The sequence below is a fragment of the Coturnix japonica genome, chromosome 2 (genome assembly GCF_054131305.1).
Source record: "Coturnix japonica strain WE chromosome 2, WE-NBRP24, whole genome shotgun sequence".
In the NCBI taxonomy this organism is placed as follows: domain Eukaryota; kingdom Metazoa; phylum Chordata; class Aves; order Galliformes; family Phasianidae; genus Coturnix; species Coturnix japonica.
In genome coordinates, this window is record NC_140664.1 from 52,717,651 (window position 1) to 52,740,862 (window position 23,212).

Sequence of the window (23,212 nt, forward strand, 5' to 3'; positions counted from 1 at the left end):
TAGTCCTACATACCTCTACAGATCAGTGCACCTTAAGTAATGTGGTACTAAAATGGTTCAAAATATTTCAGGTGAAAACTCAATCTTACTATTATCCATGATGGTCTTTTCTTTCTCCAAAAAAATAAAAGGCATTTGTATGTTTATTACATCTGGCTTCATTTCTTCTTCACTTCTAGTTTTTAGGTTCAGATAGTAGTAATGATTAATAATATAATAGCTCTGAGACATGTATTTCTCTTCTCTCAAAAAGGGAGCAAGTAAATTTATTCTTTCACAAAAGGACATCAGTTTTAAAGTGTATGGCGAAAATGTATCAAAATATTAATTAGACTTTTCTTTTGTTTTCCTAGTTTGCATTAGACAGATGGAATTCTGATCTTTAACAGCATCATGACTCATGAAACTGCTTGTGTACTAAAATGCCATTATTAACACAACAGTAGTTTTCAGCAGTTGGTAATTATTGGCATAATTAAACATTTATCAAGAAACAAGTATTTATCATTCATTAAACTTTCATTAAAAATCCATCTTTGCACAAGCTAGATTAGCCAGTGATTTTCAAGTGATAACTTCTTAACTTCTGGCAGAAATGCAGAACATTTTGATAGTGAAGAAAGTCATGTACAATGAGCCTTACAAGCTTTGTGAAGAATTACAGCAATTCAGACTTAGGAGTGTTATTTTTAAGCCTTCTATAAGACTTGGATGAGGAAAGTGCTTGGCTGTTTTCTGTACCAAGTTTGGCACTTTTTAATAGAAATTTTATTTCAGAAAAGGCAGTGCTAAGTGTGCTTTACTACTGCATTTAAGTAACTTAAATACCCACAAAGCATGAGGTGTTTACATACACTGGGACATCAAAAGCTTTGCATGGACCATCTCGTCTAATCTGCCTTATGGTATTCGCAAAGGGAGGGAGTCTTAAGCAAGATGTTTGTAACTGGGAATTCTTTAAGAGTTGTCTGGTTTTGATATAGTGTTTTCCAACACTTCGTATTTCTTGTTGCTAAAGAGAAAAATGTGCAAGTTCTATTATTTGAAAGAAAGAGGCCCCTTACATCTCAGATTTTGGCTTTATTTTACAAACTAGAATATCAGATCCGTACTCTAGTGCGGTCGGTTTTGACTGATTCATTTGGATCACAGATTAATTAGTTTTGCCGTGTTTAGGTTTCATTAAAGGTATGGATTTCAACATGCAGAAAATAGATGTTTAGCCAACACCCTGTACTTCTCTCTCATTCTGATTTTCTTATTTAATGTTTTTTAAGTCTTCTCATCTTGGCTATTTGTTATCTTACTTGGTTCTCAATTGCCATCCTTACTAATGTTTTTTACCTCACAAGCACTGGCTTGCTTAATCTTGTAGTTATCAATTCGTTATTTTACCTTCCCTCCCTCTCGTTCTTCTCTTTCTTATGTATGTGACAGAAAATACTGTTTACCCCCCCATTGCAATCAGTTTTGCAGGAGGTGCCCATTTGGAAAGGCTAGTGTAAGTTTAAAATGCTCTTATGTGATTTTCTACATTGTGGTGGACAAAAAACAATATTCAGCGAGCAAGACTGTCTCAGAAAGCTCCTTCACATACATACTGGTGCTTCACATCTTAGCCCATATTCAGCAACTTTCTTTGTGTTTTCTCTTGGGCGAAAAATTTACTGTATCAGTGCTTTTATGTCACAAGAATGAATTGAATTCGTACCCTTTAGTGCAAACAACAATAGACAGAGTGGTAACCTAGTGGAAAACAAATAGATGCCCCGTCCCTTTTGGGGATTCAGAGAGGTTCAGAAAGATGGAGCTGACGGTAGAGAGGTGGCAGATAAAAACAGGCCGAAGCAGGAAAGAATCCTGCGGTCATTTATTACCATGCCATCTTCATAGTGTTTGCTGAACCAAGGTGCAGAGTAATGATTCAGACAAATGATGTTAATAATAATAGCTGGCCCTTTGGCAAAAATGGAATACCTAGTATTGCAGCGTGAGACCTAATCAGATTCTCCAAAACTTGCTTCAGAACGATACCATTTTTTGTCGTCAAGTTTTCCATCAATTGATTCTTCTCAGATGCAGTATTTTTAAAAGACTGAGAACAACGAGCTGCTATTCTCCACTAAAATAAATAAATAAATAAATAAAAATTAAAAAAAAAAAAAAATTAAAAAAAAAAAACAGCATTTAAAATATCACGATACTTAAGGCACAGTTCAGATCTACTTTTAAATTAACATGTTGTTTCTGGTTTATTTTTCTGAGGAATTAGATCTGTTAATATTGACAGTATCTACAATATACTTACAGTTACCATGGGCTACTTTATTACATTTAGAAAATTCTTGGAGTTTATTATCTTTCTTCTTTCTCTGTTTTCCATGAAGAATCCATCTTACTTACTGTAAGTGAATGATGGCACATATGCCTTATGGATTCATGTTGCACACAGAGTATCACTGGTAAAAGTGAGATCCGTATAAAGCCCAGATAAAGATTTTTAAGACAATTATTAGTACTGCTAGGCAGATTAATTATTTTGATCTGAGGATAGGCATTTGTACCTAAATGAACACTTTCACCTAAACAAGCTTACTAACCATTTTGTACTTACTAACCATGTCAGATATGACATGGTTTTGTTGTTCTTTCTAATAATACCTGCGGTTTTTAGGCATATAGGTTGCAATTATTTTTATTAGCTGCTGTTCTGTTAACAACATAGCCAACATCTGTTTTAATCTAAACATCATCAGACTTATTAATTAGGTACATTTTGGCATCAATTTATCACACATGCTTTGACACTTTTGATACTTGAAGCATAAGCTATTATGTGTAATGAAAAAAAAATAAGTATGATTTGGAGTTGGTGTTATACATCATCTGTAGGGAACAATTATGTTGGCATGTGGGAGGTTAATGTACACAGTCTAGATTCCTTTGCTTGATTTGCTGTTTTCTTCTTCATAACTCTAGGTAAACAGTTTGTGCTGCCATTTAATGCACAGGTTAAGTGTAGTTGCAGGCTATTATACATCATTAGAGTAAGTAATATTCAGCTGTGGAAGAAAGATGGAAGCTTTTCACTTGTAGCCACTTGGACATTTCATTTTTCATCTAGTATGCCACAGCAAAAATTAGTTGTGGCAGGCCTGATGTAATTTATAGCCTGGTACCCTGAAATTAAGCAATGAATCACACCATTTTGGCTGATTAGAGTTAATGCATTTTTCCTGATGACATATTTTGTAAAACAATGCAGTTTATTCTAAACTTTGCCTTATCAGACTTACTCATTTCTCACGTCAACCTGCGCAATGGATTGTACCGTGTACAGTGCGCTGTATCACTAGTTTTCGCATTGTACTGTAGTTATCTTCTAGCTTAAAGGAACAGCCTTCCCTTTCTCTCCTAATTTTCTCATTAGAAAGCAGCAGCTTTCTTCTTCCTCCTTCCCCCCACCCAGACAATTCAGAAGCAGAACAGAGAGTAACACAATTCAATGCAGCTTGATTGAAAGCACGGGGGGTAATGATCAAGTGAGTAGAGACCATTGGATTGTGCCTCAGGTCCTCGCGCTCTGGATCTGGTCAATAACAAATTTATTACTAATCAAATCCAATAAATACGAAACAGCATACATTTATTTTTATTTGGCACCTGGCTGGTCACAGAATAATAATAAAAAAGGTAAGTGGGAGACTGCCTTTCCAAACAGCATACTGCAACCGACGTGCACCATAAGGAAAGCTACTGTACTTTGCAGGCAGGCAGGCAGCCCCCAAGAAACCTTGCTGTGTATGGCTGATTACTGGTGGGCACTGCATCCCACTTGCTTTGGAATATATTAGCGGTGCCAGCTCTTGAGTTTGGAGCATTCTGTTAGCCAAGATACCTTGTGATAAGGAGAGGTATCACTGCAGAACAGGATCTATAGGTATTAGTGTCAAGAAGAGTAATGTCTTCCTTGCCCTTTCTCCTGGGTTATTGCATGGGTTATACAAAGACCGGGACGAGTTAATAGAAAACAAAGAAAGTAAAGGTGTGTGGGGAGGGGAGAGGAATCAACAACAGAGCTGAGACACATGAATTTTACCTTTGCCAAAAGTAATGTGCAACTATTCTTTCTCCTCAAAGCACTAACATGCATAGGAGAGCACGACTTCATAATCATCACAGGCATCTTGCACCATGTAAATCTGACACGGACAAGCAATGCATAGCTGATGTAAAGCTGACATTCTCTACCCAGCATTTTCTGTATTCGCATACTTTTATATGTGTGTCCATGAAATTTAGCTAAAACTTCTAGATGCTGCTATTTGTTACACAGGCACATTATGAATTACCAAGCGTGTGCCAAAGATACAAACTGAATAAAATGCCAGGAAATCTTCACTTACATGAAAAGTGCAGCTTATGTAGCTTGAAAGTCACATAGTGCATAAATTCCTTCTCTCCTAGCTGTTGGCATCTCTATATTTCTGAATGGTTTGTCGAAAAAATCAGAAGCGATCCGCAGCATGTAGGACAGCAGCCCAGCGCACCTGCAAGGATCCAGCCTACCTTGTTCACACCCAGGACAGGAGAAAATGATTTATTATCTGTCCCTTGAATTTCTCTGAGCGTTCTGTCTAAACTTTAAAAGCAGATTACATTTGCGATTAAACCTTAACAAATGTTGTTTTAACTAGACTGCAATGTATGTTATTGACAACAAGCTTTTTTCCCCCTGAAAATAACATTGGTGCTTAGGCATGCAATTTACAAAAATGACAAGGAAGGGTGGTACTTTTCCCAAGGTGAATGTGAGTTGACTGATTAGCTGGTATTTCAACTTAGATTCTTGCAAATTACAGACATAAGAAACCCTGCAATTTATATGTACTTTAGAAGTGAAAGCTTTAATCCCATGATTCATGAAAGTAAAGTGGTAATAATTTAAGTACCATATTTTATTTATCCCTCAGAGTTGTCAGCTGATACTAGAAGTATTCTCACTATTTTTGGGTTGCTGCCTTTGGCCACCTAATTGCTTCTTAGGAAGTAAGAGGGAAATTGCTTATATAACTGCATGGATTGTCTTTGGCAACGTCAAGCCAAGGCATCAATCAGTCCATCTGGGTAAAATCACAAGCTGACTCCGATATTGCTAAATATTTATACTGTCAAATACACACAGACATCCAGATGAAAAGAGGCATTCATTAGGAATGCTCCAGCTTGTCAGTTTAAAGATGTAGATTAGAGCAAAACCTCCCACTATGGTACTGAGTGCTCAGGAAAAGTCTATATTTAGCCATTCTGAGCAATAAATATCATCATATTGCCTCATTTAGGTAAATAGAGAATAAATATTGTCAAGATGATCTAGAGATAATGTAAACAGATCCCTCTCAGAGTCTGTGTTACTAGGGTAAATTCCAGGACATTGGTGTGCTGCTGATACTTTTTGGTTTAACCCTTTTTTCTTAATCGCACTCCCCTCCCCTTTACAGTAACAGTAAGATTCGTTCCTTGCAGATGAGAAGGAAAGGGAAAAAATAAATAAAAAAAAGAGAAGGTGGGGTTTCTTTTTTAAACAAAAGGTGATTTCAAATTCTGAGTTATTACATTAATTAGCAGTTTTGCTCTAATATTGTCTTGGCATTGCTAGAGGCTGCTGTCGCCGCTGCTGCTGGAAAATACAGATATGTGTTGCAAAGCCGAAGCTCCTTCCAGAGTTTAACACGGGAACTGACAAAGAACATCAGTCAGTAGAACATCACAGCTCTGAGGTTAAGACGTGATTTCAAGAGTACACCCAGTTAAGACTCAGAGTGGAATTTCTTTTATAGCACTTTCTTTAGTGATAAGATGAGGCACACAGTAAGAAGAAGCGATGAAATATCGGTACTTAGATGAGAATTAAGTTCCTGTCCTACTTCAGCGTGGGCGGCTTGTCCTGATAAATTAAAATTTGGTCACTCTACCCCATGCCAAGAAAGATAAAAGAGGGATTTTTTTACCTGTTGCGGGGGGGTCTGAGCTGCAATGCATTAAATTGGCACCTTGGAAGTTACACGCAAGGAGAGTGGTGACGGACGCCAAAGTTTTCGTTAATTACACTAGATGATTTTTTAGATTAATAATTAACATCTCTCTTTATAACTAAATATCTGTAATTAATCAGCAAATCATAATGTGGAGACTAATTAACTTCAAACTCAAATCTTAACAGAAAATCCATATTACTATCCAGCATCATTAATTACTGTAGTAATCAAAGTTATCCCTTATGGGATTTGACGTACAGCTTTGTAGGTTTATAAACCAAGCCATTATCACAAAAAAACATTTTGAAAGCAGCTTCAAATAGCATTATAGATAACTGAAGTATTAGATTGAAAATTTAAACAAGTTTTCATTTTGTCTGTATTACACTGTCAATAATCCACTCAACAAAGCTGGGTTAGTAACTGGGAGAGCACACTTCCATTCTCACTAACGTACAGGAGGGGGATTTCGGATCTCTTTGTGCACTGTTTCTTACTTATTTTTTAATTGTTTGGGGTTAGAGCAGTGATTTCTGTGAGAACATTCATTTGTCAGTATCTGAGAAAAACACACGAGACTTTCTGGTAGGATTTGCTGTGGTGCTGCTCATTCTAGTTAGCTGTGTGAATTAACAGCGGTTTATGTCCTGTCATTATTCACAAGAAGTACCAGCAAATAAAGGTTTGAGCTTTTGGGTGCAGAGGAATCTTCAAGTGTTGATTAGTCAGCGTTCAGTGGAAATTAAAAAAAAAAAAAAAAAAAAAGTAAAAGAAAAAGAAAAGAGAAAAAAAAAAGGACAAAGTTGGGCTTTTAGGCCAAAAAAAATCATCCCAAACAAATCTTATTTTAATTAGCATGGACATCACAACTAGCAAGGTCTGGAACGCATTCATTTTAATTTTTAATAAACATGAACGGCAATAGCAGCATTGCTGCACACTGAAATCCCCTGGCTGTTTTTCATTTAGAAAGTTAGGAGTTAAAATCGTGTCTAAAATCCACATTTCAATTATTTTATCACCTAATCTTCCAAGTACGCACATCCGATACTGTTCTTTTGTGTGGCAGCTGTAAAAATCGTAAGCAATTTTTACTGTCAAGAAAACTCTGAATAAATAGAGGCTGTTAACTTAGGCAGATATCTGAGGTTATTTGGTGGCAATCAAGAACTCACAGCACTTCAACTAATGGGTTATGATCAGAAACTGTTCCTAATAGCCAGCTAGACGGATCTGAATATGAAGATTTCTATAATTTTGTTGTCAGCTTGTGATGTACTCTAGTGCTAATTATTTGGAACAATTATGTTTTCCTAATAACAAAAGAAGAAGCAGTGAATTAAGCAGGCTTACCTTCAGATCTTTAGATAACAGTTTAAATGCACTTGCCATTAAGAAATAACATTTCTTTTTCCTGTATGGAACCCTAATTATTGAAGATGCTTGTCTTTTAAAATCTACTTTTTCTACTTCTTTTAAGCATGTTCAATGTGTCAGTTTACACTGATGACTTCAGTAACTAGTATTTTCTCAGTCTTAGGTTTATGCCTGTACCTCCCATAGTCTGCTTACTTTATTTGGTTATTCAAAAACCATAATTAGTGCAGTAATTAACATGTGGATCCTTCAAAGGGAGACTGTTAGAATCATGGGACGTCTCTCATCAGTCTTACTGATGTATAGATGATAAAAAGACTTAGGCTGAGGTGACAACAGGATTTGTATTACTGCACATTATCTGAGCTGCAGGGAGATTCAGACAAGGCTGTGGTCTGTGGAGTCTTTCCTTTTGAAAAAAGTAATTATCCACACTGTTTCTATAATGTAACTAGGTGTTATCCTGTATTTGCAGCTGTCAAATCATTTGTTTTAAAACCATTATTTTGTACCTTATGAATACCGGAAAGTTTGGGGTTTTGCACGTTATCTTTTAACCAATTACGGAAGTGGGGTGCAGCAAAGGCAGCGATAATAGCAACAACAATAACAGTAATTTATATAAGCATAACGGATTCCTTCTTGACAGTTGATTTCAGCAATGTTTATGGTAATGTGAAGTCGATACAGTCATAAGATTACACCCATAAAGAAAAGGCCCAATTTTATTTTATTTATCTTCCCTGTGGAAAATATGTTTGTTTGTTTGTTTGTTTAAGATCTCAGATAAGCTGAAATTGTTGTGTTTTCAAGCCACAGTAAATCAGTAGTTGGCATTTGAATCTCTGTGTGGTTCGTGTAAATGTATTCCAGTGTTTCTTTGAGGTGCTTATAGCCGATGTCTTCAGCTTTCATCTATGATGTTTTAAATCAGTGCATTAAGGAAATTCACATTCTTTCATTCAGCCTCTAACTTTCCATAAGTAGTAGCCCTCTTTTTCACATTCACTGACACATGCCAGCAAAATTCAGTATTTTACCCTACAGGCAGCCCACGGGACTGGGATGAAATGGCCTCTATACATAGGGTATGACTTTATTTGCTAAAGAGGTTATTTGAAAAAGCCCTTAGGGTACTGCTGCCCTTTTGTCCCTCAAACTAGTAGGGGGAAAAATATAAAAGGAACTACACAGTAATCCCTTGTAGACAGGTGACCTTAAGCCAATTCTGTACTGTAAGGTTTCCATTTAAACTCAAAACAGACAAAGGGAAAAAAAAAAAAAAAACCAGAAAAAAAAAACAAACAAATTGCAGGTTTTAATCTGTTATACAACCCTTGCAATATTTTCTTCTGTGAACGATTATCAAATGTACACAAGTTTTACGTGAAGGGCATGAAAAAGGACCAATGGAAATAAACACTATCATGTTTATTTCAGGAAACTAGATGAGGATCTTACCATACTGGTGTCTAAATCTTGCAAGGACAGCCAAGTATGATTAAACAGAAATGTATTACTCTCCAATAGCAGCATTAACATATCCAAAGGTACTTTCTCAACATTGGGTAGAAACGACTATCATATTTGTCCTTTGGATTTCTTTTCTTTTTGGTCCTTAGAGTCTAGTGCTGGTTGATGAGAGCAGAACTACAACAAGAGTGCATCAGAGTTTTCTCAGGGCCATGGTTCCACCTCCGGTATACTATCCTGTGGTGATGTGTTGGGTATTAAAACCTGCTGTCATCTGCAACAGCTTTACAGTGAAAGGTGCCATATTATTCTCAATATGATGCCATCAGTTATTGTTAAATATGTGCTATCCAGATTAGATACTGCTCTTTAATAGACAGTCTTCAAAATACCATTATAAATTATGAAGAGCAGCTCTGAACCCACTTCAGGGTAGCTCCATTAAGTCACAGGTGTGACATCACTGAGCACCGTAATTAATGGGTGTTATGCCACTCCCTTGACTTATGAGTTTTTCAGAGGTTTTTAATTACTTTTGAGTTTGAGCCATTCTGGCAGAATTTTGAACAAACTCTGGTGGCAGCTTCGCCTGAACAAAGCCGTTCCAGCAGCATTTAGAAAAAAAGAGCCACTCTGATGGCTAAGAGAAAATGCTTCAGCCGTTCTTCACGCCTGGTAGTCTGTAGGGAGGTTAAAGGGAACAGCTTTTGTCGACTGCTGCAGGCACTTGGTTACTGTGTTCCCTTTCTGCATCTAGGGAGGAGCTGTAAAAATTGTGGTCAAATCCATATACTATAGAAAAATAAAGGAGAGGAAAAAATCTGAAAAGCCAAGAATGGCTGGAAGGGTTATCATGATGTCGTCGACTTGATTTCTGGTATAGAAAAGTTGTTGTTTCACATGTGAGTGCAGTCTTCACGTAACTGACAGAGCAAATAGAAAAGAAGAAATGCCATCATTTGTCACCTATCAAGAATCAGTTATAAATGATGCCCAATTAATCAGCACTTAAAACAGTATTCTTTAAAATAGGAACTGATTTCAGTACCAAAATCCAATAACAGAGGAATTACAAATGTAGCGCCTGCTGCCTTATCTTCATTCCTCATATGCACATGCACCAGAATGCACGTATAATATCAAGTTAATTCAGGTGTAAAGCTTTGTTCTCAAAACAGCTGAAGCTTCATGTCATTGCTTATATGCACAAACATGCACATTTCTCCATATGCTGGCACCATATTGGTGTTATCACCGTAGCACTTCCTCCTCTTCAGATGATCTTTTGTTAAAACATTTATTTTTGTGAGGCAAATAAACTATAGTAAATGTAAACCAATTATTTAACCAAATTACTTTGATCATGGGAAACTGACAATTAGCGTTACAGCTTCTCAGCAGTGAAATCCACACAACAGAGGAGACTGCAATATTCTCTACTGCCTTGCAAGTTGATGTGGTGCATTTATTTTGTGTAGCAAGCTGTGAGAGAGGAGGAGGAAAGGGCAGGAGATGAGTGAAGTCCATTTTGATGAACTACTTTTTTATATCTGTCCTTTGTGCTGTACGTTGTTTAGTTTTTTCTAATTGATTCCTAATATATATTTTTGACAGCTGTTCACAGAAGCCTTGATGACTGGTGTCAACATTTAAAACACATACACAAAGGCACCACCTGATCAGCTAGTAAGTGAATGTGCTAGAAGCCTGCCAAACTACCACGTGTACTGACATCTTGTGTATGCTAGTGTTGCACGTTAGTTTGGTTGTCTGCAATTATTACCCATTTTAATAGTTCCACCTTTTGCACATGGGTCATTCTTTGTCTTCTTTTGTTTTTGTTGGTTTTTGGTTGTTGTTGTTTTTTAATATAAATGATAAGCACCACTACATCCACACGATTTGGGTTTATTTTCAAAGCTTGAATGCATCAGCCCTTCCATGAAGTAGCTGTGAGCTAGAAGAGCACTTGGGGTATTGTCATGCAAATGAGGTCACCAAATATACCACTTTACTTCAAAATTGCTCTTTAGTGACAAGTAGCTTTCAAAACTGGAACAGGATTTTCCAAGCTAAGTGGGGAACCCTATATATTCTTTGAGATCTGCTTTCTAAAATAAGTGCCTAAAACTGAAGTCGTAATTCCGCCTTGAGTGCTCAGATTGGCACTTACTACATACCAGTACATCTCATTCTAATACATATTATGGTGGTCCTTTATGCTCAAGTATTATGCTTCTGCTACATTCATACATTGCAGAAAGAGAAGGAAAAAAAAAAAAGAGAAAGAGGAAAAAAAAGAAAAAGAAAAAAGAAAACCAAAAGATGCATGTAGCACTGAGAAGTTCAGTTTGATCTGGGATTTAGCAATTCATAGAGCCAAGGTGTCTTGACACAGCACCACCCAATAGCAATTTTAGTGAGTAGTATAGCAGCTTCTCAGCAACACTCCAGAAATCAGCCAACAGGTCGTGAGAAAAAAGCAAGAAGTCTTCACTTGCCTTGTGGTTCATAGAACATACCTGTAATCAGAAGCTACTTTGGTTCAGTTTCAGGAGCAGATTCAAAATTGGTAAGAGAATGTGACAGACTTCTCTATCTATCTCCCTTTCTAAAAAAAGAAATCCATCCCAAATACTTCTGTTGACTGCAGGCATGAAAAAAAAAAAATGGTATGGGGAGAGCAGGACAGTGCCTGTCCCAGGAGATTCAGGATTATATAGTTTTTAAGTAGCATCTTACTGCCAACTGGAAGCCAGGATGAATCACAGAACGCTATTATTAAGTAATGAAGACTTAGCAGAATTATTATTTTTTTCTTTTTTAATCCAAAATTAATTACATTATGAATCAGTGACATTCTTTTCCATCAGCTGAATGTCACCACAGTTTTCATCTTAGCCTCTAACCAATACTGTTCTGTGTGCCATGCACTGGAGGTAACAAAGTTAAGGATATAAATCACAGGGCTGCCATTAGAATGCAAGTCTTTGATTTGCTGGCCAGGTAAGCTGAGGAAGGCAGTGGGTACTGGATTGAGTACAGCATTGCTAAAGCAGCTGGGCTTATAAAATCCCCTGTGGTCCAACATCGGCTACACTATCATGTGTTGTGTTGCATGTTGCCTTACAGAAGTGCCGAGTGGACACTATATACATACATATATATGTATACGTATGTATACGTATATACATACACATTTGAAAATGTAAGATATAAGAACCTCACAGTTAGTTCTTTTCACTCATGCATCTCTGTCATCAGATATAGGACTTTTCCGGGGTCGACCAGTTCAATTTATGGAGAGGGTTACAAGAATGAGCTTTCTGGTGTTTGCCACGCATCTGGATGGTACCTGAGCTCTACAAATCAAATTGACCTCAGACTATCCCATAATCATAGAATCATAGAATGACCTGGGTTGAAAAGGACCACAATGATCATGTAGTTTCAACCCCCCTGCTGTGTGCAGGGTCACCAACCACCAGATCAGGCTGCCCAGAGCCACATCCAGCCTGGCCTTGAATGCCTCCAGGGATGGGGCATCCACAGCCTCCTTGGGCAACCTGTTCCAGTGTGTCACCACCCTCTGTGAAAAACTTCCTTCTCATATCTGAACTAAATCTCCCGTCTTAATTTAAAGCCATTCCCCTTTGTCCTATCACTGTCACCCCAAGTCAACAGTCATTCTCCCACCTGTTTATGCACTCATAATATAAATCTTTAAATATTCTGGTTTAAAATACTTAAAATTGGTGTCAATGGATTAACAGAACGGAGAAGAGAAAAAAAAAAAAGAAGAGAATAATGATTTTGGGTAAGAGCTACTGCAATTACCCATACTTTTCTGTTTTCTGTTAGCTATAATATCTGCAAACTTCTTTGCAGCTGTTATTTAAGCAAAACTTGATGTTACATTTCCTTTTATTACAAGTGATATTTATACACAAATTGGAGCAGATCATGATGCAGCAAAGAACTTCTTATACTGCATAGATTGTGCAGCAAAATAGTGCATTATCAGCATTACATGCTTCAGCAAGGAATATTTTGCTGTTCTAAATCTGATCATTATGAGAAGAATTTAGTGTCTAAATACAACAATTTTACTTGGAAGTGTCAAGTTTAGCTGTTATCATCTTACTGAAAATGGAAACTTGTTCATGGTAATTGAACAACGGGGAGTAATGGGAGGACCACACTATACGCAGTGCTTTGATGCAGGTCCAGAGATGTACTTCATGAGTTAGAACAAGGTCGCGCTCATTTTGCTGGCTTGTTACAGGACAGTCCCAGAAAGAAAGGGCAATCCATTGCCCTTCTGCACAAAAGTCCCTCGTCTACAAACGTGATGCAAACTGAAGGTAGCTGAGGTTCCATAAAAATGAAGCACGTGATGTGACAGGCCCATCTGTGCCAGCTTTATAAAACAAAAGTGCCCAATTTTATCATCATTGCCTTTTGTTCTGCACAATGCTGTTCACATGGTGGTTTTATGAATGCTTGCCGGCAGAGTCTGGAAGCCTCAATTTATCTCACTGCTGCCTGCTCTCAGTTGCATTGCTAGCTCCCCTGCCCCCAAGGCTTCCTTCCCTCATCTGGCCCTTCTCCGCAAGCAAATCTGAGTTAGACCTTCCTAGCAATTTTCCAAGGTTCTGGGCTCAAAGACTAAAGTAATTTGGTTTTGAATTTCAGATCAAACATAAACTGCAAAGAAGCATTTAATCAGTTAGCAGAAGCAAGGGTATGGCTTGTTTAAGTCCCAGAATCCATAAACCTGTAATGATTTTATTATATTGGTGTCAGTTTTCATTATTTTCATGAATGGGTATTCCCTGCTTAATGCACAATATTTGCATCTGATGAACCAATGAGTTTAAACATGGTTTGTTTTAATGCTTTGTGAATTTGCATTCAAATTCATCAGAGTAATTCTATTTGAAATCACACAGGGCTAAACACAGTGGTTGTAAATCCATTTGAATTGAGATGCCAGAATCAGCCCATTAATCTACAAATCTGCGATATAATTTTTGTGCGTTCGGTGGGCTTTTGTTCTGGGTTGTTGTTTTGTTGTTTTTTTTTCATGATGAGGCAGAGGGGATACCAGAAGCAGGTGTAGGAGGGATGGTATTCAGGAAGCCTGTGATAAATTGACCTAGAGGGAGTCTATCTTTGTTATAGAAACAGTCCGATGAAAGGAACATATGAAAGGCCAGAGACCATGGTTCAAGCTTGTCTGTTGCTGCCACTTGAGATGGTTGCACAAGAAGAATGGAAAAATCTCAGATAAGTGTGTTTCATGGTAGTGGGGACAACAGAGACTGGCACTGGCATCTTCTCAGAGCATTGGAGGCTGCCTGGAACTCATGGCAGTGCTCTGGCCTGCATGCAGCGTCTTACGTGCTTGTGCTAAACACTACTGGCTTGGATTTTCCTGCGGTCTCCTGTTTACAAAAGGATTAAATAAAGGCAGCGAAGTTCACCTCCAACAGAAACGCAGTCATTTTGGAAGGGATGCAGGGGAGTGTATTATAATAAACATTGCCTTATTCCTGGGTAGCCACAGAAGAAATGTGTCCTTCTTACAGCACTTAGGCCATTTTAAAACAGGAATCAGAGAGTCTGAGTTCCCATTTTGAATAAGCCATAGGCTGGGGCTAACAGAAGGTCCAACTCAGAAAAACATTTAAGCCTATGCTTAGCATTAGCTGTGTGCTTAATTCCCGAAAACGTAACTGCGGGATCCTTCTTATGCACTTGCAAGAATGGTGATGATCAGGAAGTCTACCATCTGACATCTGTGAAATGAGCTGGTAGGCTGAGTCTTTTTCATAATGAACCAGTTTCCATCTCATAAAATTCTGTAATTGCAGATGGTATCAGTGGACACCTATGACAATCTCAGCAGAGATTGCAGCACAGCATTCCTCATTATAGGATACATGGACACTGAACTCCTCTCTGCTCACGAACATGGGGTTGATTCATTGACAGGGCATTATCAAGAAAATTGCAGCGATGTGACTGGTGCTTCACTGTGGGTAAATGGAGTACCTCAACTCTTGGCGCTGACAATAGACTCTTCTAAGAAATGATAATGCTATGATTAAGACATAAGTCTGGGCCTCGATACACCTGGGAATTCCTGTGTGACCTTGGCAACAGATTTTTTGTTGCTTTTCACTTCTCTGCCTGAAAAGTTAGAATAATGCTTTTTCATTTTATTGTGTTATTTAGTGATAAATATACTAGTTTTGTGAGCAATTCAGGAGGTACAGTTATAGAGGCGCATAGTTAGATAAATGCCATTAGATTTTAAATGCATTCTGTTTGGTTTGCATTTGCATGTGCTTGTACTGAGCACTAGTGGAAGATGGACCAATTTTATTTTGCTTCCTAATTCTGCAGAGAGCTCTAGGCACACAAATCCAAAAATTGTGCATAAAATTCACTCTGTCATGAAAGAGACCCTAAAAAACAGCACATGGAATTAAGAATACATTGTTTGCACTTCCTTTAGCTTGTCTTTTTGGGTACTAGTGTTGTTTTCATTCCATCTATATATTAATATGTATACTTTCTTGTTACAAAAAATATTTATATCACCCCGGTAGCTTTCGAGTGTTTTTATTTCAGTAGAAGCACCTGAATATCGTTTTACTGATACTTGGAGACACACTGACAAGAATGGTGATCCTCAGCAGGTTTTGGGGCACTGGAACACATAGCAGAAGACAGAGCTACAGAATCTGCACATACGCCCTACCTGGGACTTGCAGCAGCTGCTTCATCCCGCAATGCCATGGGCTGCTCAGGAGCTCTTTAATCTGCACATCTTTGAAATGACAGACCACAATGCATCCTCCTGTGCGTTTTGTCTGCTCTGTGCCAGAAGTTAGGAAACTGTTTGTTCGCTAAACTGCTGAAGCTGAAAAAGGTGTAAGAAGTAGTAGTAAAAAAAAAAACAAAAACAAGCAAACAAACAAACAAAAAAAAAGGTAGCTGAAATAAGAACCCTTTAACATAAGTCTCGATGGGGGCTTTTAGTTTCTCAGTGTTTTCGAAAATCACATCTTCCGCGTATCTAGCTTCAGGCTTCTGGTGTTGGTTGTTGGATTTTGTTTGTTTGTTTGTTTTTAGGGGGGTGTTATCTGGTCTCTGTCTTGCCACATATCACAAGCTTTACCACTTTCACAGAAATTGTCATATTTTCCTCTGAAATTTTATCTGCTGCAATAAAATAGTAACAGTGCTTGGGGTCTGCTTCAGTTAACCGCTGAAAGTGCTATAGCAGTTGTGTGTAATATCAGAATAAGACCTGCATTCACTGCACTGTGCAACGTGCTACAGACAAGTACACTAGGAATAATTGTGTTTGCATCATTTAATTAACATGGTTTTAAACATAACTTGGCATCAGTTGTAGACAGATAAGTATAATGATTCTTTGAACGAGTGCTATCAAAATTAAGAGATAAGTGCTGTTTAATATATGTTAGAAAAAATTGATCACTGGTAAGTTTTAAAGTAATCCCTCTTTCCTGACCTAAATTGGGCCTCAGGAGCTAAAAAATAAGAAGAGCTAATGAGATGACCTGACAGAATGGGAGGGTTTGTTTACTAGTCCATATTTGAGCAGGATTCATGCTCTGTGTGATTGACAGTCATTATGAATTCTTTGGCTTTTTAAGACTCAAGGCGCCACAGCCTTGGGTGAACTTCAGTTCACAATGGAGTTGTTTACAGAAGTTAACTAAGTAGTTACTGGAGAATCGCATGCTGCATTTCACTGAGCTGCTGTGGAAGGGTATGGATTTTCAGTGCAAATGGTGATGAGTCAGGTTAAATCCTATTCCAGCTCTCTTACAGTTGATTTATTCCCTCTGGGAGCTTAGCCTTTCTGGCACCTGGAAGCCCTAGGCATTGGTGTTGGCCTTCCATTGCTCACTACATCCAAACTTTTTCCTACACTGTGGCTTGAATGTTATAGCATCTCGTCAAAATCAGATTACGCTGTTCCACAAGTGCCAAGAATATTCCTCCCTCTTCAGCTTTTGCATTAAAAATTAGAAATTGTTGCAGCCAGAATTTTGATATTTCCGTGAAAACCATCCTTCTAGTAAGTTTTATTTCACTGTTCTGAATATTCCTTAGTCAGTGTCTCTCCCCTGGTGAGGCTGCGACATAATTTAGTTGTGGGTCTACCAGAAAAAATGTGCAGGCGACATGCCTTTGAATCTACAATTAAAAATTGCTTTGGCCTGTTGTTTGTTTTTTCCTTTCCTGTTTTATCTTTTCATAAACTCACATCTAATTTGATGACTGCTGTCATTACAGTTCTCAAGGGAATTCTCTCTCACTGGATGTCATTTTTGCATGTTTACTTTCCCCACAAGTATTAGTGTGTGGCAGCACAAGTTGAATCTCGTATTGTTTTGTATTTGCTTTTGTTACCTCCTGTTTTTTCTCCATTATGTTGTTAACACTTCCTCACAATTATTTTCTGTGTATTCCATCCAAAGGCTGTAGATTTCTACCTCTAGCTGACCAACTCTTCTGGTAGTTTTATTGACAGTGTAGTATGAGAATTACTCAGATTTGGAACACAAGTTTGTAGCTGGGTGGAAGCAGCTTAAGTTGCTTTGTTTTTCCTATACATGCTGATATTGTGATTCCTGCATCAGTGGTGGGTCAAAAAGCACCTCCTTTGATGTCTTCTATCTATGAACAGCCTAGTGCCATCTAATGCTGGGAGTGGAAGACAGCTTCTTTAGGTACTACTTTATGAGTAGCACTGGAAATTCATCTGACAGTGAAAGGGTCAGTTATATGAACAGATCTTCCTTTGAAGAAATGCTGGAAACACGCTGCTTCCATCCGTCACCAGAAGTGAATCATGAAAAGAAGACTTTGACACAAACTCAGCCCTCAAAAGTGATATAAAAGACTTACCTGTCTTTCCAACCTTTACTTCTCTTAAGGAGGGAAGATCTAGGTTGGATGTAGTTCTTTAATATGATAACGTTGAGGTGCTGGAACAGGCTGCTCAAATAGGTTTTGGATGCTCCATCCCTGTGGGTGTTCAAGGCCAGGTTGGATGGAGCCCTGGGCAGCCTGATCTAGCATTAATACCATCAGTTGACGGTCCTGCCTGTGGTGGGGAGGTTGGAGCTTCATGATCCTTGAGGTGCTTTCCAACCCAAGCCATTCTATGATTCTTCCCATCCCCCCTCCCAGAACCAGCATGTACACTACTTTGCATTTTGTAAACAACTCCATAGTTACTGCTGAGCCTGTAGTACTCTGAACTGAAGAATTAACATCTTTTCCACTGATCTTTTTAAGCATTTTCAGCATTTTCAACCTTGATGCTCCCTGTGCCTTGTGTGTAGTGATTGGGCAGCAGAGGGAAGACCACATGTTGTTTACTCCTTCTCACAAGCACTGGCACACACTGCACTGACACTGACTTTGGGGTGGGATATCTGGTGGTACCATGTACCATTCTGGGGACAGCTGTGGCTGATTCTGTGTTATGGGTATATATGTAAAGCTGAACATCTCATATTTTTCATTCAAAAAGTGAAAATCATAGAATCTTTAGAGTTGGAAAGGACCTGTAAAAGGTCATCTAGTCCACCTCCCTTGGATGTGGAGAGATAGATCAGGTTGCTCAGGGCCTAATCTAGCCTCGCCTTAGAAGTCTCCAGGGACAGGGGATCAACCACATCTCGAGGCAGACTCTTCCAGTGCCTCGCCACCCTCACTGTGAAAGACTTTTTCCTTATATCCAACCTAAATCCACCCTTTTTGAGCTTGAAATCATTTCCCCTTGTTCTGTTACCGCAAACCCTCCTAAAGAGTCTGTCTCCTTCTTTCTCATAGCTCCCCTTTAGGCATTAAAAGGCTGCTCTCAGGTCACCTTGCAGCCTTCTCTTCTCTGGGCTGAACAGCATCTGTTCTCTCCCCCTGTCCATGATGTGTCATGACCTTTGGCTTTTATGGTTAAATCATAGTGCTTTAGGTCTATTGCAAAAATTTATAAATATTATTATCCACTAGAATTGCATTTGATGCTATAAAAGCAAATAAATAGGTTTTGCTCCATTGAAATAGGTATAAGTTAAAACTCCAACTTCCTTCCTTTGTTTTTTTTCTGAAACACTCTAATACCTGCTATCACTAGACCAACTATGACCACTCGTGCAGATGTGTCACTTCTCCTGTTTCTTTCCTATATTTCCAGCAGATCAGATATTAAACTGTATGGCAGGGTCCAGAAAAAAAGCTGCTAATTAAGTTATGATGCTGTCCCTTCTTCTCAAAATTAACTGATCTCCTATTGCCCCAGCATAGCTCCATCTCTCTGGCAGATTATTACTTCTAATCATATGAATCAGTGCTCATTCTGGTATGATTTTGATGAAGTCCATAAAAGACAGTACGTTCAGTTCCTCTGATGCTTTGAATATTGAAATAGAACTTTTTTTTTTTTTTTTTTTTTTTTGTAATTTTTCTGCATTAATTGCTTCTACTTATTCAGTGAGTGCTAGCTTTTCTGATAACCCATCCTGTAGACTCCTTGACACCTTGCGTCCTGAGAAGTCTTGTCCTTGAAGTTACTACAATGCACTGAACTTATTGCTGATGTTTTGTTAGCATTTACTAGCAACGTCTTGGCAGAGGGTGACCTCTAGTACTGTCTCTTAAACATTTTCAATTTACAGACTCAAGAATTTTTGCTGTCTTTGCCTCTCATTCTTTTGAAGAGGTCAGCCCTTTATGAACTTGCCGCAAGAAAGAAGTTGAAAATGCCCTGTATACTCAAACAGCTCAATAGGAGTATAGCTGCAACGAACACGAAACATACAATTCATTTTAATATTTATAGAAGAAATTCACATTGTTTTAAATGAGCAGCTGCTGTCATTTGGCTATGAGCAGATGTTAGACCTCCAAAAGCTTCGCTGATAATTAAAATACTAACAGTTAGTGTTTTACCCCAGCTGCAGGTTCTGTTTACTGTAAATTTGATTTTAATGGTACCTCTGTGCAGTTATTGAATAGAGGTTTGTTTTCTACTATACATACAAAAGTGTCTACAATGAAGACAAATGGTTATTTCCTGTAATTTACTTTGGAAAGATATGAATATACAGTGTAATGTAGTTGAATTGATAAATGAAATGCAGATATGACTATCACGTAGCAAATGACATCTCTGCTATTTTAACTAACAAAAATAACTAAGGAAACTTACTAGTTCTAGTTATTGCCAAACATTCTGCCTAAAAGCTGCCGTGCTTTTCAAATGGGTTGAGACATGCCCTCAAGCAAAGAACAGGTGCTCCTTTTTACTGAATGGCTGCATCAATCAGAATAAATAAATAAAGGAAATCACGATACTCATATTTGATCAGTATGCAGGAGAATATAATTTCTGCTTGATCATTTCATAACATGATGTTTTATTTTAGGTGTCCCTTACAAGTGTCTGTTCTCCTTAGTGCATGTATGCACATCAAGCGTTGGGAAAGGCTGGCCAATTTCAGAATTGTTAATCCCAAGGGCCTGATTATGCAAACACAATGCATAATGCAAGCTACCATGTTTAGTCCCTTTGAGACTATTGAGGCTAACTATGGCAGTAAGCAGTTCTCGTGATAAATAAATGTTTATGAGACCAGGATCTAAATGTATATATTCTTGAAAAACAGAAAATCTCACTAAGATAATAATGACAGAAAGTAGTTTGAGCTATTTAAAAAAAAAAAAAAAACAAAATAGTTACTATCTGAGATTGTACCGATTTTAGAAATCCAGATCATTTGTCTTATAATTAGAGCTTGTGGTTTGTTTGTTTTTTTTATTTTCTCATATTAGCATTCCTTTTTTTTTTTTTTTTTTTTTTTTTTTTTTTTTGCATTATCTCATATGCCCTGTATGACCTGGAAACAGAGTTCTACAGTCTGACCAAACACAAGTGGCATCTCTTGAAATCCAAATTCTGGTTTAGAAGTGCTAAAAATGCACTTACCCATTGCACTGCAGGAGTTAAAGCAGAAAATGTCCATTTGTGTAGCATCAATGTCAGCTGTTCCCGAGCTGAGGGCCAGAGCAGCTTTTGAAGCCGGTCTGTGAAGAAATGTCCAAGCTGGCTATCTACATGTCAAGCTGCTAAATTGCATTGGAAAAACTAGCTAAAATACTCCAAATACACTCCTAATGCTATTCATCTGTATAGGTAATTGCTGTATATGCCTCAGTGGGGCTTTTGCTCACAACTGGGACGGGAAAAGAAAAAGCCTATGTGTGTGGTGGCAAGTGGGTAAAGAGCAAAATTAGTCTCGAAAATCTGGCTGTGAGCACACTAGGCAGTCATAAACTCTGCGCATTAACACTGTACCTGTTTGCCATCATCAGTGGCTGTACATCCATTTTTATTTGCCCAGCTTATGTGACACTAGGCTCTATAGTGTTCATTTTTGACCTTGAGCACAAGGAAAGAGAAACTGAATTCTTTCACAGAGAAGGCCTTTTCCCAAAGGTTAGTTGGACTCTGGAGGGGAGCTAAACAAAACCAAACTGACTATCTAAACATTGTAACTGATAGGCTTAGCTATTTATTTTGATGGCTATTTCTTGTTTAACATCTTTGTTGTTGGTATTGATGTAGTCCTCTATGATGTGGGATACAAAAATAACAAATAGGAACTCTGAGTCAGGTTATCAGAAGAAAAACACAAAATTGTTTCCTTTTACATTTTAAGAAGCTAAAAATACATCTGCTGCTTTGTTTAAGATACCTGAAAGGTTAAAATTTTATCCTTTGTACAAGCAATTCTTAGAAGACCTTGAAGTTTTTGAACATGCTGGTGGATAAAGGACAAAGCTAAAAGTCAAGGACATTTTGAGTTTTAGCATCAAACATGGCATTTCTGGATTTTTAAGTAGAAAGTGAACTACTTGCAGTAGTTGGGAATTGGTTGTGTTGTTTAGTTTTCTTTTTACTGTAATAATATTCTGGAAAGAAAAAAGCACTGTGTTGGTATGTCTCTCTTATTACCATTTATGTACTTTCTGTCAATGGTGGATTTTTTTTATGTCTCTTAGGGAGCTGGTTAAGTTCCCTATAGGTATATTTATTTGTACTCCTTTACAAATGTATGTTGCCTTTGCGGACATAATAGTTCTGACAGAGCCCTTTTGGCTTGCTGATTTATTTCACTTCTTGGTTTGACCCATCCTATTCTCTTTCCTCAGTAGAAAATATGAATGAGCCTTCACAACCTCTTTTATTTAGTAGCTTAACTAGCTGGTTTTAAAAATGCTGGCCCTTGTACATAAAAAAAATACAAACTTAGAGAAGAAAAATAATAGATTTGACTATGTGTGAGGAGCAGAGATCTGAAAAACATGGTTTATTGTTATGGCTTCCAAAAATCAAGAAGATCCCAAAGTCTGCATGCCACAATTCTTATATTGCACTTTATTAATTAGAGATGGTTACTAAAAGGAAAAAAAAAAAAAAGTAAAAAAAAATCAGAAAAAAGTACAGAAATTTGGAGCTTGGTCAGATTTTCATCAGGATCAAGGCCTAAATTACTCCTTTATGAACTTGAGCAGTGAGCTTAACATACCAGTCAAAATATTTTATTGTCGCAGAGGCAGTAACTTTAAAATAAAAAAAATCAGTTGCTCATTTAAATGGTTGCCAATGTAAGCTCAATTTTCTGTATGTTGTAGTTGCAGAAGGATTGTATTTAGCTGAACAAAAAGATGTTACTTTGCATTGGCGTTATTTAATACCTATTGCATTTTAGTAGATACCAAATATTTGTAGGTGTCAATGCGTAACGTGCCTAATCATCAAAGTAAGAAAAACTAAGCGTTGCAGAATAGGATGCTATAAATCAGGTCGCCTGGAACTTTCTCAGGAACGGAACAAGAGCTGTTTCACGTTTGCTGTGTAAATGCAGATCATTTCCTTTGTCGTAATAGATTATTTCATTCCTGACTTACTGCTTTGTCCTGAAGGTGCTCCTCAGGAAGGAATCCTCTGCCCAGCCTCACCGTGTGCGGCCACTGCCACAACTTTGGGGCAAGGTTTAAAATTCTGAGGAGGCGGCTGGTGGAGAGCAAAGTGGTGCTTTACATACAATATTAGCAGAGACTTTCCTAAGGCATTAGGCATTTCTTTCTGAGACAAGCCTCCTTAATGCCGTCTTTATCTGCTACGCGATGCATGAAATCTACTTTCTGTTTTAGAACTGCAGCTGACCCCCGACCCCTCGCATGGCGCCACAATGTGACCTCGCTAT

General features: G+C 37.9%; 1 protein-coding gene across 3 annotated transcripts in view; it reads left to right on the forward strand.

Moving 5' to 3' along the window:
* Positions 1-23,212, forward strand: part of ZNF407 (zinc finger protein 407) — a 329,424-nt gene that overhangs the window by 299,409 nt on the left and 6,803 nt on the right. The window contains exon 9 of one of the 3 annotated variants that reach the window (XM_085539782.1): positions 10,503-10,574. The exons of 1 other annotated variant lie outside the window; for it this stretch is intronic. In XM_085539782.1, the coding sequence (XP_085395908.1) occupies positions 10,503-10,567 (65 nt within the window). In that variant the 3' untranslated portion in view covers positions 10,568-10,574. Of the gene's footprint in view, positions 1-10,502; positions 10,575-14,764; positions 16,138-23,212 lie in introns of those variants that run through there. One more of the 3 variants, XM_085539783.1, reaches the window with a different exon arrangement.